Raw genomic sequence first — 13977 nt, 5'->3', positions numbered from 1 at the left:
GATGCAACTAGACCAAAACATTGCTTTTACTTTAGCTGCCCTCTTGGCCATTTTAAAAGTCTTCAAGTCTCTCTGTGACTGTTGATGGGGCTCAACTCCATGTTCCACAATGCTCTCTCTCTCAGGTCTCCTACCATGGCTGGTGGGCTGTTTGCAGTGAGCAAGGCGTACTTTGAGCACCTTGGCACATATGACATGGGCATGGATGTGTGGGGAGGAGAGAACCTAGAACTGTCCTTTAGGGTGAGTACTGGACACTGTCACTGACACTATGGCGTCAACATCTCAGTGGCTGAACAGTCTATTTAATATGGCATCATCATCTCAGTGCCTGGACACTGTCTATTTAATATGGCATCATCATTTATATTTTCATTTTTTTATATATTTTTTTCCTTTATTTAACTAGGCAGGATCAGTTAAGAACAAATTCTTATTTTCAATGACGGCCTAGGAACAGTGGGTTCACTGCCTGTTCAGGGGCAGAACGACAGATTTGTACCTTGTCAGCTCGGGGGTTTGAACTTGCAACCTTCCGGTTACTAGTCCAACGCTCTAACCACTAGGCTAACCAATATGGCATCAACTTCTCAGTGCCTGGACACTGTCTTTCAATATGGCATCAACGCCTGTGGCATTTGCTGTTCATCTAAACTCAGCAAAAAAAGAAACATCCCTTTTTCAGGACCCTGTCTTTTTAAGATAATTAGTTAAAATCCAAGTAACTTCACAGATCTTCATTGTAAATGGTTTAAACACTGTTTCCCATGCTTGTTCAATGAACCCTAAACAAGTAATGAACATGCAGCTGTGGAACGGTCGTACAGACGGTAGGCAATTAAGGTCACAGTTATGAAAACTTAGGACAATAAAGAGGCCTTTCTACTGACTCTGAAAATTACCAAAAGAAATATGCCCAGGTCCCTGCTCATCTGTGTGAACGTGTCTTAGGCATGCTGCAAGGAGGCGTGAGAACTGCAGATGTGGCCAGGGCAATAAATTGCAATGTCCGTACTGTGAGACGCCTAAGACAGTACTACAGGGAGACAGGACGGACAGCTGATCGTCCTCACAGTGGCAGACTACGTGTAACACCTGCACAGGGATCGGTACATCAGAACATCACACCTGCGGGACAGGTACAGGATAGCAACAACAACTGCCCGAGTTACACCAGGAATGCACAATCCCTCCATCAGTGCTCAGACTGTCCGCAATAGGCTGAGAGAGGCTGGACATCACCGGCAACAACATCGAATATGGGCACAAACCCAACGTAGCTGGACCAGCCAGGACTGGCAAAAAGTACTCTTCACTGACGAGTTGCGGTTTTGTCTCAGCAGGGGGGATGGTCGGATTTGCGTTTATCGTCAAAGGAATGAGCGTTACAAGGAGTCCTGTACTCTGGAGCAGGATCGAGGTGGAGGGTCCGTCATGGTCTGGGGCGGTGTGTCATAGCATCATCGGACTGAGCTTGTTGTCATTGCAGGCAATCTTAATGCTGTACGTTACAGGGAAGACATCCTCCTCCCTCATGTGGTATACTTCCTGCAGGCTCATCCTGACATGACCCTCCAGCATGACAATGACCCTCCAGCATGACAATGCCACCAGCCATACTGCTAGTTCTGTGCGTGAAGGGATACTCTACAATGATATACACTGCTCAAAAAAATAGAGTGAACACTTAAACAACACAATGTAACTCCAAGTCAATCACACTTCTGTGAAATCAAACTCTACTTAGGAAGCAACACTGATTGACAATAAATGTCACATGCTGTTGTGCAAATGGAATAGACAACAGGTGGAAATTATAGGCAATTAGCAAGACACCCCCAATAAAGGAGTGGTTCTGCAGGTGATAACCACAGACCACTTCTCAGTTCCTATGCTTCCTGGCTGATGTTTTGGTCACTTTTGAATGCTGGCGGTGCTTTCCCTCTAGTGGTAGCATGAGACGGAGTCTACAACCCACACAAGTGGCTCAGGTAGTGCAGCGCATCCAGGATGGTACATCAATGCGAGCTGTGGCAAGAAGGTTTGCTGTGTCTGTCAGCGTAGTGTCCAGAGCATGGAGGCGCTACCAGGAGACAGGCCAGTACATCAGGAGACGTGGAGGAGGCCGTAGGAGGACAACAACCCAGCAGCAGGACCGCTACCTCCGCCTTTGCAAGGAGGAGCAGGAGGAGCACTGCCAGAGCCCTGCAAAATGACCTCCAGCAGGCCACAAATGTGCATGTGTCTGCTCAAACGGTCAGAAACAGACTCCATGAGGGTGGTATGAGGGCCCGACGTCCACAGGTGGGGGTTGTGCTTACAGCCCAACACCGTGTAGGATGTTTGGCATTTGCCAGAGAACACCAAGATTGGCAATTTCGCCACTGGCGCCCTGTGCTCTTCACAGATGAAAGCAGGTTCACACTGAGCACGTGACAGTCTGGAGACGCCGTGGAGAACGTTCTGCTGCTTGCAACATCCTCCAGCATGACCGGTTTGGCAGTGGGTCAGTCATGGTGTGGGGTGGCATTTCTTTAGGGGGCCGTACAGCCCTCCATGTGCTCGCCAGAGGTAGCCTGACTGCCATTAGGTACCGAGATGAGATCCTCAGACCCCTTGTGAGACCATATGCGGGTGCGGTTGGCCCTGGGTTCCTCCTAATGCAAGACAATGCTAGACCTCATGTGGCTGGAGTGTGTCAGCAGTTCCTGCAAGAGGAAGGCATTGATGCTATGGACTGGCCCGCCCGCCCCCAGACCTGAATCCAATTGAGCACATCTGGGATGTCTCGCTCCACCCACCAACGCCACGTTGCACTACAGACTGTCCAGGAGTTGGCAGATGCTTTAGTCCAGGTCTGGGAGGAGATCCCTCAGGAGACCATCCGCCACCTCATCAGGAGCATTCCCAGGCGTTGTAGGGAGGTCATACAGGCACGTGGAGGCCACACACAATACTGAGCCTCATTTTGACTTGTTTTAAGGACATTACATCAAAGTTGGATCAGTGTGGTAGTAGTGTGGTTTTCCAATTTAATTTTGAGTGTGACTCCAAATCCAGACCTCCATGGGTTGATAAATTTGATTTCCATTGAACATTTTTGTGTGATTTTGTTGTCAGCACATTCAACTATGTAAAGAAAAAAGTATTTAATAAGAATATTTCATTCATTCAGATCTAGGATGTGTTATTTTAGTGTTCCCTTTATTTTTTTGAGCAGTGTACCATATGTCATTTACTATGTTTTATTCATCTGTTCATCTGCTCCACAGGTGTGGCAGTGTGGAGGTTCTCTGGAGATCCACCCCTGCTCTCACGTGGGACACGTCTTCCCAAAGAAAGCACCCTATGCCAGGCCCAAGTTCCTCCAGAACACGGTCCGTGCTGCAGAGGTGTGGATGGACACCTATAAAAAGCATTTCTACAACAGAAACCCCCCGGCCAGAAGGGTAAAGTACTGTAGTACACTTTACAATAAAATGCTATCTTAACTTATTGTAAAGTGATTAACTAACTTATTGTAATGTAATAAAGCAATAAACAAACGTGATGTATTGTAATAAAGCGACAAAGTAACTGATTGTAAAGTGCATAATTCCAGCAGGTGTTAAGAAGTAGGTCATGCTCTAGTTTAAGGTGTGATGGTTAGGCTATACCAAGGAAGGAACACCTTAGACTTGGCTATATATTGTAATGGATTAACTTGGTTGGAGGTGTTGCTTCACCTGTCTAGGTGTCAGCAGTGTTGATGAGGTGCTGTCTGGGTGTGTGTGTGTGTGTGTGTGTGTGTGTGTGTGTGTGTGTGTGTTTTTGTGTGTGTGTGTTGGCTGACATCAAGGTTTCATGTTTCTTGGTTTCACCACTGAAATTAATTACATTATTAATGCTAGGGATCTTTGATCAAACAAAACATTACCTTACCAAAGGGAGATGGAGACTGGGTGCCAGTTGGAACTGGCAGGTTTGAATTCACTTGGGTGTCATTTACATATAGGCCTTTATCAAGGTGGTTTGTTTTGTTTGAAGAGAAATGTGGTCACAGTGGTTTTGGTTTAAACCACCAAAGTAGTTTTTGTCCAATCGGAAGCAAATGGGCCAAAACAGGGCGGGAGTACGACCTACCTGAATCTGTCCAATAACAAATGCATGTTTTATTGTTTCTGTTTGCTAAATGTTTTGCATAATCCAACTTTAGTGTCACAATCTGACGTGTGTTTGAATTCCCTCCCTTTGGTTTGTTCAAGGTGGGGAGTCCCACTGCTCCCATTAGTACAACCGGTATCACTCGCCACCTTGGCAAACGTTACCTCCTTAAACAATCTCAACAACACCCTATCATATGTGAAATCCTTTTCTTAAGAACACAACAGCAGTTCCCCAACCAGGATTCAAACATATTCAAGATAACGACCCAGGATGTAGCTACATACACTACATAGCCAAAAGTATGTGGACACCCCTTCAAATTAGTGGATTAGGCTATTTCAGCCACACCCGTTGCTGACAGGTGTGTAACATCGAGCACACAGCCATGCAATCTCCACAGACAAACATTGGCAGTAGAATTGCCCGTACTGAAGAGCACAGTGACATTCAACATGACATGTGATTGGATGCAACCTTTCCGACAAGTCAGTTCTTCAAATTTCTGCCCTGCTAGAGCTATACCGGTCAACTGAATGTGCTGTAATTGTGAAGTGGAAACATCTAGGAGCAACAACGGCTCAGCCGCGAAGTGGTAGGCCACACAAGCTCACAGAACGGACTGCCAAGCGCGTAACAATCAACTGTCTTTGGTTGCAATACTCACTACCGAGTTCCAAACTGCCTCTGGAAGCAACGTCAGCACAATAACTGTTAGTCGGGAGCTTCATGAAATGGGTTTCCATGGCCGAGCAGCCGCACACAAGCAATGCCAAGCTTCGGCTGGAGTGGTGTAAAGCTTGCTGCCATTGGACTCTGGAGCAGTGGAAACTCGTTCTCCTGGAGTGAAGAATCACGCTTCACCATTTGGTAGTCTGACGGAGAAATCTGGGTTTGGCGGATGCCAGGAGAACACTACCTGCCTGAATTGTTAAGTTTGGTGGAGGAGGAATAATGCTCTGGGGCTGTTTTTCACGGTTCAGGCTAGGCGACTTAGTTCCAGTTAAGGGAAATATTAACGCTACACCATATTCTAGAGCATTCTGTGCTTCCAACTTTGTGGCAACAGTTTGGGGAAGGCCCTTTCCTGTTTCAGCATGACAATTCCCCCGTGCACAAAACGAGGTCCATACAGAAATGGTTTGTCAAGATCGCTGTGGAAGAGCTTGACTGGCCTGCACAGAGCCCTGACCTCAACCCCATCGAACATTGTTGGGATGAATTGGAATTTCCACCTTGAGCCAGGCCTAATCGCCCAAAATCAGTGCCCGACCTCACTAATGCTCTTGTGGCTGAATGGAAGCAAGTCCCCACAGCAAAGGCTGTTAATGCAGCAAAAGGAGGACCAGATGTTCGACGAGCAGGTGTCCACATACTTTTGACCATGTAGTGTATGTGTACATGATATGGTGTGTCATATCAAACCACTCCTAGGATTGTCAACTTTGACCTGAACTGCATTTAGCATTGCAGGGAGAATTAGCCTATTATTCTGCTGTAGCTTTAGAGTTGTGTGTGGAAATTGGCACTAGCTAAATAAGTGTGTTATTTTTCCACAGGAGACCTATGGGGACATCTCAGAGAGGGTGGTCATTCGAGAGAGACTGAAGTGTAACAGCTTTGACTGGTACCTGAACAACGTCTACCCTGACCTGCATGTACCAGAGGACCGGGATGGCTGGCACGGGGCGGTGAGTCTCTGTTCGTTCTGAGTCTCTCTCTGTCACTGTCTGTTTCTGTTAGTTTGTCTCTGTCTCTCTCTGTCTCCATGTCATAATCAAGTACATTTTTCTCTAAACACCAGAGCACCACTTGAAAAAATGTAGACAGGCAGCATAATCCAGCACTTTGTTCATTCAAATGTATATAGGTGGCCTCAATAACAGTGTCTAGGTGTGGACTCAAGGTGTTGACTTCACCCCAGGCAATTGTTTCAGTCAATCAATCAAATGTATTTTATAAAGACCTTTTTACATCAGCAGTTATCACAAAGTGCTTTACAGAAACCCAAAGAGAAAGCAATGCAGAGACATGGATGGCAGATCTCATGATGCTAATCCAGATCATTCTCCTCATCACAGTTGCTTAGCTCTGGGATGCATTCAGAGTGCCTGGACTACAACGCTCCGGAACACAATCCCACAGGGGCGCACGTCTCCCTCTTCAGCTGCCATGGGCAGGGCGGCAACCAGGTGATATAACATTTCACGTCTGTTTATTTTATCTCTCCACCCTCCCTGACCCACGTCTGTCTCCCTGAAGGACAGACGGAGTGGTTTTTCTGAATATCAACGATATCCGGTGACCATGGGAGAATATCCACCTCATCTAGAATCTAGCTTCAAAGCGAGATACGAAGACATTTTAAACTTTGTTTTAGTATTGCCAGACAGTGTCCTAAATAATATTTTAATCCTAAATCTACAGATATCTTAAACACTCAACTAAGATGTATAACTTTTCTAGTCAAGTTAGTTAATCGCCAAGAAGACTTGCTGGGCTGTATGGATGTATATTTTATGTCCAGTCATAAACGGGGTAGTGAGGCATTCAGGCAGAGGCCTCATCTCCACCAGCTGTATCTCTCTGATTACTCATTGATGCATTGCATCAGGTGTACACCGCTTCTAAAAGCAACATGTGTGTGACTGAAAATCTGTTTCCACAACCTGCTCTGAAACAAGAAACGGGAACCTCTACCTTCTCTTTAGAGGTCCCCCCTAGTTCCATTTAAAAGATACATGAGACCCCCAGCCGCAGACAGTGGCCTAGACTGGATAAATATGTTTTTTCAAGACACAAGGGAGAACTCTTGATTTTAATAGAAATCACAGTTACCCCGTCTGAAAGATACATAGGATGTGGGGAGAATGAAGCGAATGATCGGACCATTGAAGATTGATTTATGGGTCGTGGTCAAAAGTAGTGCACTATATAGGGAATAGGGTGCCATTTGGGACGCAACCCTCAGTGTTTATATCTGGGTGATTGAAATGGTTGGGAGCCTTCTTATTAGCATGATGAACCCCACTGACTGTTCAGTACACACAAATCTGGCTCAATGGAGATCCATCCAGCAGCCATTTCTCAGAGGGAGAGATGAGAAAAAGAGAGGGGGGGAGACATTAATTTGACCTAAATCCAATCCTAATTCTCTCAAAGGGAAGAGATTCTTATGGTGAAATCTCAGATAGCTGTGGAACGCTAATGTTCAGAGCTGCTGATCTGATAAGCAGAAGCACAGCAAGGAAACATTGATCCATTCCCCAGGATGACAGTGATTACTATAATTCAGAAAGCATGCATGTAAATGCCTCTCTCTCTCCTTCCCCCCCAGTACTTTGAGTATACGACCCATAAGGAGATCCGCTATAACTCTGTGACGGAGCTGTGTGCCGAGGTCCCCGAGGGACAGATTTACATTGGGATGACACACTGCCCCCACGACAGAACCCCTACACCCCCCACCATCATCTGGGAGTTCAGAGAGGTGAGTGATGCAGACGCAAGCATAAAGATTCATGTTAACAGAGGAATGCTCGTACACACACACTCACTCATTCACAGAAAAACAAAGCATTTATAGTATTGAGTCCGGACAACTGGGTTGATCGAATTTGAAAAGACATGACAGTTTTGGGGGGGTTTCTTTTCTACAGTTGTAAAGCGACTTTGGGTCCTTGAAAACCGCTATATAAGTCCCATGTATTATTAGTGGTCTTCATACTACATTTAGTTTTCAGTTTGCTCTAATGCCTTATACCTGGATCATTGGCAGGGTGCGCATAAGGCTAGGAGAAGCTAAGCTTCCCCTAAAGTAAATTGAATTAAATTGCCAAAATGATATACTGTAATTAGCCTACTCCAGTCTATACAGAAATAAATACAATCATTCAAAATAGGCTACTGCAACAGAAAGCATGGTTTGGCCATAGAGGATCATTAGCTTAAAAAAATTAATAATAACCTGTGGATTGTTTTAAATCGCATTGCCTGCAGTCGGAAAGGCCTGCAATTTGGGCAGCACGCAGGGCATATTCCAAATAGATCATTGTTTAGTTGCAACCCAGTGAAAAGTAGAGGCCCAGCCAAGCATATTGCAATATTCAAAAATACAATTGCGAGAACAGTTTGGAAAGCAAGTGGCTATTGCTGTAAAGAGACAACAATAGAAAATACTCTAATCTGTCTTTTCGTTCTCAACTTAATTGATTGAACGTCATAGCCTATCTTATCTGCACTAGCGGAGAGCATCGGCCATATTACTGGTGAGTGTGCATGTATGCTATGAATATTGTTCACTCTTTATCATTGGGTCAGTGCCACATTTGTTTTTGGACAATCATTTCATATTGTATTTGTCTCCCCTTTTTTGGCCTATTATATGGATCAGACAATGTCGTTTTTTTATTGATCTGTTTGTCAGTATCAGCAGAGTAGGCCACCCGGTCATTTTGATCATTTTTATACCAGAGACTCTGGGTTCGCGCCCAGGCTCTGTCGCAGCCGGCCGCGACCGGGAGGTCCGTGGGGCGATGCACAATTGGCCTAGCGTCTTCCGGGTTAGGGAGGGCTTGGCCGGTAGGGATATCCTTGTCTCATCGTGCACCAGCGACTCCTGTGGCGGGCCAGGCACAGTGTGCTCTAACAAAGGTAGCCAGGTACACAGTGTTTCCTCCGACACATTGGTGCGGGTTGGAGGCACGCTGTGTTAAGAAGCAGTGCGGCTTGGTAGGGTTGTGTATCGGAGGACGCATGGCTTTCGACCTTCGTCTCTCCCGAGCCCGTACGAGAGTTGTAGCGATGAGACAAGATGGTAATTACTAACAATTGGATACTACGAAATTGGGGAGAAAAGGGGGTTTAAAAAAAGAAGGAAAAAAACAGATTCTGCAAATGTCTTCAGTCATATGAAGTGTCGTAAATTATAAAAGGCCATCTTTTTTTGTGAACAATGATTGAATTCTATTATTAGCCTATATTATGACTATCCAATGTAATCATCACGTTAGGAATAGTAGGTTATCTTCCATATGTCTGAAAATACGATGATGCATGGAATGGTTTATTATAAAGGTGCATTTTTATCATGAAGATTAGCTTGAAACTCACACACCGCCTATGACCTGATGTCTCTTACCACTTCAGGACGGGACGCTCTACCACCCTCACTCAGGCATGTGTATCACCTCCTACCGCACAGCCGAGGGGCGCACAGACGTCCAGATGAGAATCTGCACACCTGGGGACAAGCAACAGCGCTGGAAGTTTGAGAATGGGAGGGACTAACCTCACCCTAAGTGACCTCTTGGAGAGAGGGAGAGACTCTACACACTACTGAATACTTGACAAATGTCCTAATTTAAAGTGCCTTTGCAAACCAAATGGGTGGTAGATGGGCTCCACACCTGAGGTGACAATATTTCTCTCTGTCGGAATTCCTCCTTTACAGTTGACCTCCTCTCACTGTGAGGGCTGAAAAACAATAAGAAAGCTTGAACGTGTGGTGTCAGTTTTAAAAGACTGGTTTGAAAGAGGAACAATGTCATGGGAATTCAGTGGGATAAGCATAGATGCTAACAAATACTTTTGCATTCAACAATGTTTTTTAAATCCTATTTTTGTTGTTTTTTTACAGGTAAACCACACAACAATTCATCTAAGGGTGTTTCTGTGGTTTGAAATGAAAAAGTAAAATGTTTACTAAACAAATATGATTCATTTAGGGGTCTAAAGGATTAGTCTTTCCTAGGTGTTGTTAATCTGGGGTTTGTTACTCACATATAACACTTTGACATAGCTAAATAAGTCCAAACGCTTGGTGTCATATGAGACTTACTATACAAGCCCCATCTTGTGAGTGAATGAAGTGGACTCTGACACTAGTAGGCTACATGCGTTCTACTCATCAGCTTCTGACTCTGTTTGAAGACTGTGTTCAAGGTAGGATCAGATTGGGCTGTTCAAACAAGACTTGAAACACTTAAGCGTGCGCTATGTACAATTTCACCATTGCCTGAGGTTGGTGGGACATTTGACATGGTTGTTTGGTAGTCTTCACTGTGCTGTGCAAAAACATTATTTACACAGGCTGATTTACTGTGTCTACCATGTGCCTAAAAAAAAACAGAAGAGTTGTATTTTCTGAGGAGTGTTTGAACGTGTTTTAATCTAAAATCTACTGTGCTGAACAAAAGCAAAAACATGTTCATTTTATTTTTTAAATTTTACCTTTATTTAACCAGGTAGGCAAGTTGAGAACAAGTTCTCATTTACAATTGCGACCTGGCCAAGATAAAGCACAGCAGTTCGACAGATACAACGACACAGAGTTACACATGGAGTAAAACAAACATACAGTCAATAATACAGTATAAACAAGTCTATATACAATGTGAGCAAATGAGGTGAGAAGGGAGGTAAAGGCAAAAAAGGCCATGGTGGCAAAGTAAATACAATATAGCAAGTAAAACACTGGAATGATAGTTTTGCAATGGAAGAATGTGCAAAGTAGAAATAAAAATAATGGGGTGCAAAGGAGCAAAATAAATAAATAAATTAAAATTAAATACAGTTGGGAAAGAGGTAGTTGTTTGGGCTAAATTATAGGTGGACTATGTACAGGTGCAGTAATCTGTGAGCTGCTCTGACAGTTGGTGCTTAAAGCTAGTGAGGGAGATAAGTGGCCCTCGTTTCACTTTCATAGTAGCAATATTCTCATATGGGTGTTTGTCTGCAGCAATATTGTCTGCTCTCTTGCATAGCCTCACCATTTCAGCTAGCACATGTCATGGCATTGCTTACTGTAGGATTCATCAATTGTTGATCTCTCAAGGGCTTGATTCTCTTAAATGCCCAGTGCAGTCAAAATTAGTTTTTGCCTGTGTTTTGTATCATATTGTACAACTGCTGATGAAACGACCACTGTTAAAGCTAGAAAATGTGATCAGTGTTGGTTCCTGATAGTTGCTGATTAAAAATAAATCTACACAGGACTTTCTAAACAGCAGGTCTTGCATGGATGGAGTTTTTTGACTGCCTGGTGACATCACCAGGTGGTAAATTAGTTAATAGATCAATAACAAAGAGTTCCAAACCTCTTGGCCAATAACAGCTATTTTTCCCTTCGCCAGACTTACTTCAATGCAGCCTTTGTATCAGTACTTGAAACTTCAACAGCACCAGCACTCTGCTCAATCCACTAAACCTAAACTTTTCCTAAAATAACTTTTCTGGTTCACTTGATTGGGATTCTACAACCAATGGAGATTAATAATCGTGTGTGTTGCCATTGAAGTGCTTATTGAAATCAGCTATACTGCCGAAGACTGCTCTTCCTAATGCAGAGTCTTTTTTTGTGGTGCTTTGCAGGAGGGCCTTTTTTTAAATCGAATATTTGTACGGAATGGTTGATCTTTCAAAGCTTTTATATGATTCTATGAATTCGTTTTTATTTCCTTTGTAAATGATACTTTTTGGTATAAAGGGACCTGAATGGGATGGGGCTTATTTGAACTACTGTACCGATTTAATAAGCATAAGAGACGGTGGGGATTGTTTGAACTACTGTACCGATTTAATAAGCATAAGAGACGGTGGGGATTGTTTGAACTACTGTACCGATTTAATAAGCATAAGAGACGGTGGGGATTGTTTGAACTACTGTACCGATTTAATAAGCATAAGAGACGGTGGGGATTGTTTGAACTACTGTACCGATTTAATAAGCATAAGAGACGGTGGGGATTGTTGGTACCGGTGAAGCATGAAAGGGTTCAAATAAAGTTGGAGTTTTGGAAGATTGCTGTAGATCAATTAATGCCTTTTTAACTCACTGACCAATTACTATTAAAATCAAGAACCCAAAGGTGTTGATTTTGTGTTTCTTCTTGCTTAGCACTGACACACGACTCCATTGAAGATTGACAAGCAAGTAAGAAATATTTACTTCACTGTTTTCACTATAGGTATTTCCAAATATACTGATTCAGCACCATCTGGTGGCCATGGAAGGAACCAACCTGAATGTCAAATGGTGAAATTGACGCTGTTTGTGGTTCAATAAATATTGGTATGTCATTTTTTTTTACCTTACAGTAAGTAATAAAACAATCAGGATTTTAAACATTCTTGAGTTCATTACATGACATGGTTACACCAACGGCTTCAGTGTTCACTACTCCAGTCAATTACTCCATTACTGTTTGTGAAATTGGCTGCGTTTACACAGGCAGCACAATTCTGATAATTTTTTTCACTAATTAGTCTTTATCAATCAGATCTAAAAAAGAACAGTGGAAAAAATATCAGAATTAGGCTGCCTGTGTAATCTAGGTTTAGTGAAGTGTAAACCTAAAATAATTTTGCTTTCCATAAATTATGTAAATTACACTTGTAAAATGCTGTAGCATGTGCATTACTCTGGACAGCATCCTGGGGTATTGCATCATAAGCACCTTGGAAATAAAGCCAATTAGCTGTGGGTTGATGCAGTGCCATATTTGTTGGCCGTTTGAGAATAATGCCATATGAGCTACCGTGTGAGAAAAGAGTGTATGGACAATTTAATTTGCATTTACAGTATCTCGGTTTTACATATTTTATTTTTTAATTGGTGTAGAGAGAATACCTGTTGTGCTACAACATGAGTGTTGACTCTGTCTTGTATGAAAATGTCCACTTGCATAAAATGTAGCCTAATGTATGTTTTCTCCCAGTGATAGTAAGAAAGACCGATCAGTGTACCGTGGTATACCGTGGTATATTACAACACTCCAGTTGCCTTGTTTCTTTGTTCCTTTCACAATAACGCTATTCAATCAAACAGTATGGCACTCAAATGACCTCACTCTGAACAGTTAACTCAATTATTTATCATTTTAATTTGCTTAAAGATGTTTGCTTCAAACTTGACATTTTTTACATATAGACCTGTGACAGTGCTAAGAGAAATAATGTAGACATATTTGTCAATAAGGAAAACTTTGTTGCACCCGTAAATGTTGAACGACAAGTAAATGTTAAGTTACTATTTTTATAACACAAGTGCTACTCATGCAAGAACACAGAACAGCAGTAGTCTCTTTGACATCAGTGCATGAAAACTACAGGAAACTCTTTAGACACCATCTCGATACGGAAGTACATTTTTTTGTAGCAGGTTAGGAGACTGAGGGTAACGATAGGAAAAGGATTAGAGTTAGTGAAAATGCTCTCCTAAACTGCTACAAAAATCCCTGAAAACTACAGTTTTTTGTTTAACCAGGCAAGTCAGTTAATAACAAATTCTTATTTGCAATAACGGTCTATGAACAGTGGGTTAACTGCCTTGTTCAGAGGCAGAACGAAAGATTTTTACCTTGTCAGCTTGGGGATTTGATCTAGCAACCTTTTGGGTACTGGCCCAACACTCTAACCACTAGGCTACCTGCCATGGTAGAAAATACAGTCACGTGATATTGTACTGTTTTAGTGGAGCGGGTCGAGAGCTTCAAGTTCCTTGGGGTCCAAATCACTAAAGACTTAAAATGGTCCACACACTCACAGTTGTGCAGAAGGCATGACAGCGCCTCTTCCCCCTCACAAGGTTGAAAAAGTTTGGCATGGGCCCTCAAATACTCAAAAAGTTCTACAGCTGCACCATTGAGAGCATCTTGACTGGCTGCATCATTGCTTGGTATGGCAACAGCACCGCCATCGATCGCATACATCACTGGGGCCAAGCACCCTGCCATCCAGGACCTCTATATCAGGCGGTGTGAAAGGAAGGCCCAAGCCATAAACTGTTCTCTCTGCTTCTGCATGGCAAGTGGTACCGGTGCATTAAGTCTGATA

General features: G+C 43.2%; 1 protein-coding gene across 2 annotated transcripts in view; it reads left to right on the top strand.

The window, feature by feature from the left end:
• Positions 1–9786, top strand: part of LOC112229508 (polypeptide N-acetylgalactosaminyltransferase 4) — a 28794-nt gene extending 19008 nt beyond the window's left edge. For both annotated transcript variants that reach the window (XM_042310126.1, XM_024395372.2), the window contains exons 6-11: positions 126–243; positions 3273–3449; positions 5703–5834; positions 6225–6335; positions 7481–7633; positions 9292–9786. In XM_042310126.1, coding sequence (XP_042166060.1) covers positions 126–243; positions 3273–3449; positions 5703–5834; positions 6225–6335; positions 7481–7633; positions 9292–9432 — 832 coding nt within the window. In that variant the 3' untranslated portion in view covers positions 9433–9786. The remainder of the gene's footprint in view (positions 1–125; positions 244–3272; positions 3450–5702; positions 5835–6224; positions 6336–7480; positions 7634–9291) is intronic.
• Positions 9787–13977: the final 4191 nt, after the last annotated feature.

This window comes from Oncorhynchus tshawytscha, linkage group LG31, assembly GCF_018296145.1.
Source record: "Oncorhynchus tshawytscha isolate Ot180627B linkage group LG31, Otsh_v2.0, whole genome shotgun sequence".
NCBI lineage: Eukaryota > Metazoa > Chordata > Actinopteri > Salmoniformes > Salmonidae > Oncorhynchus > Oncorhynchus tshawytscha.
This window is presented reverse-complemented; position numbering and strand designations above follow the sequence as displayed.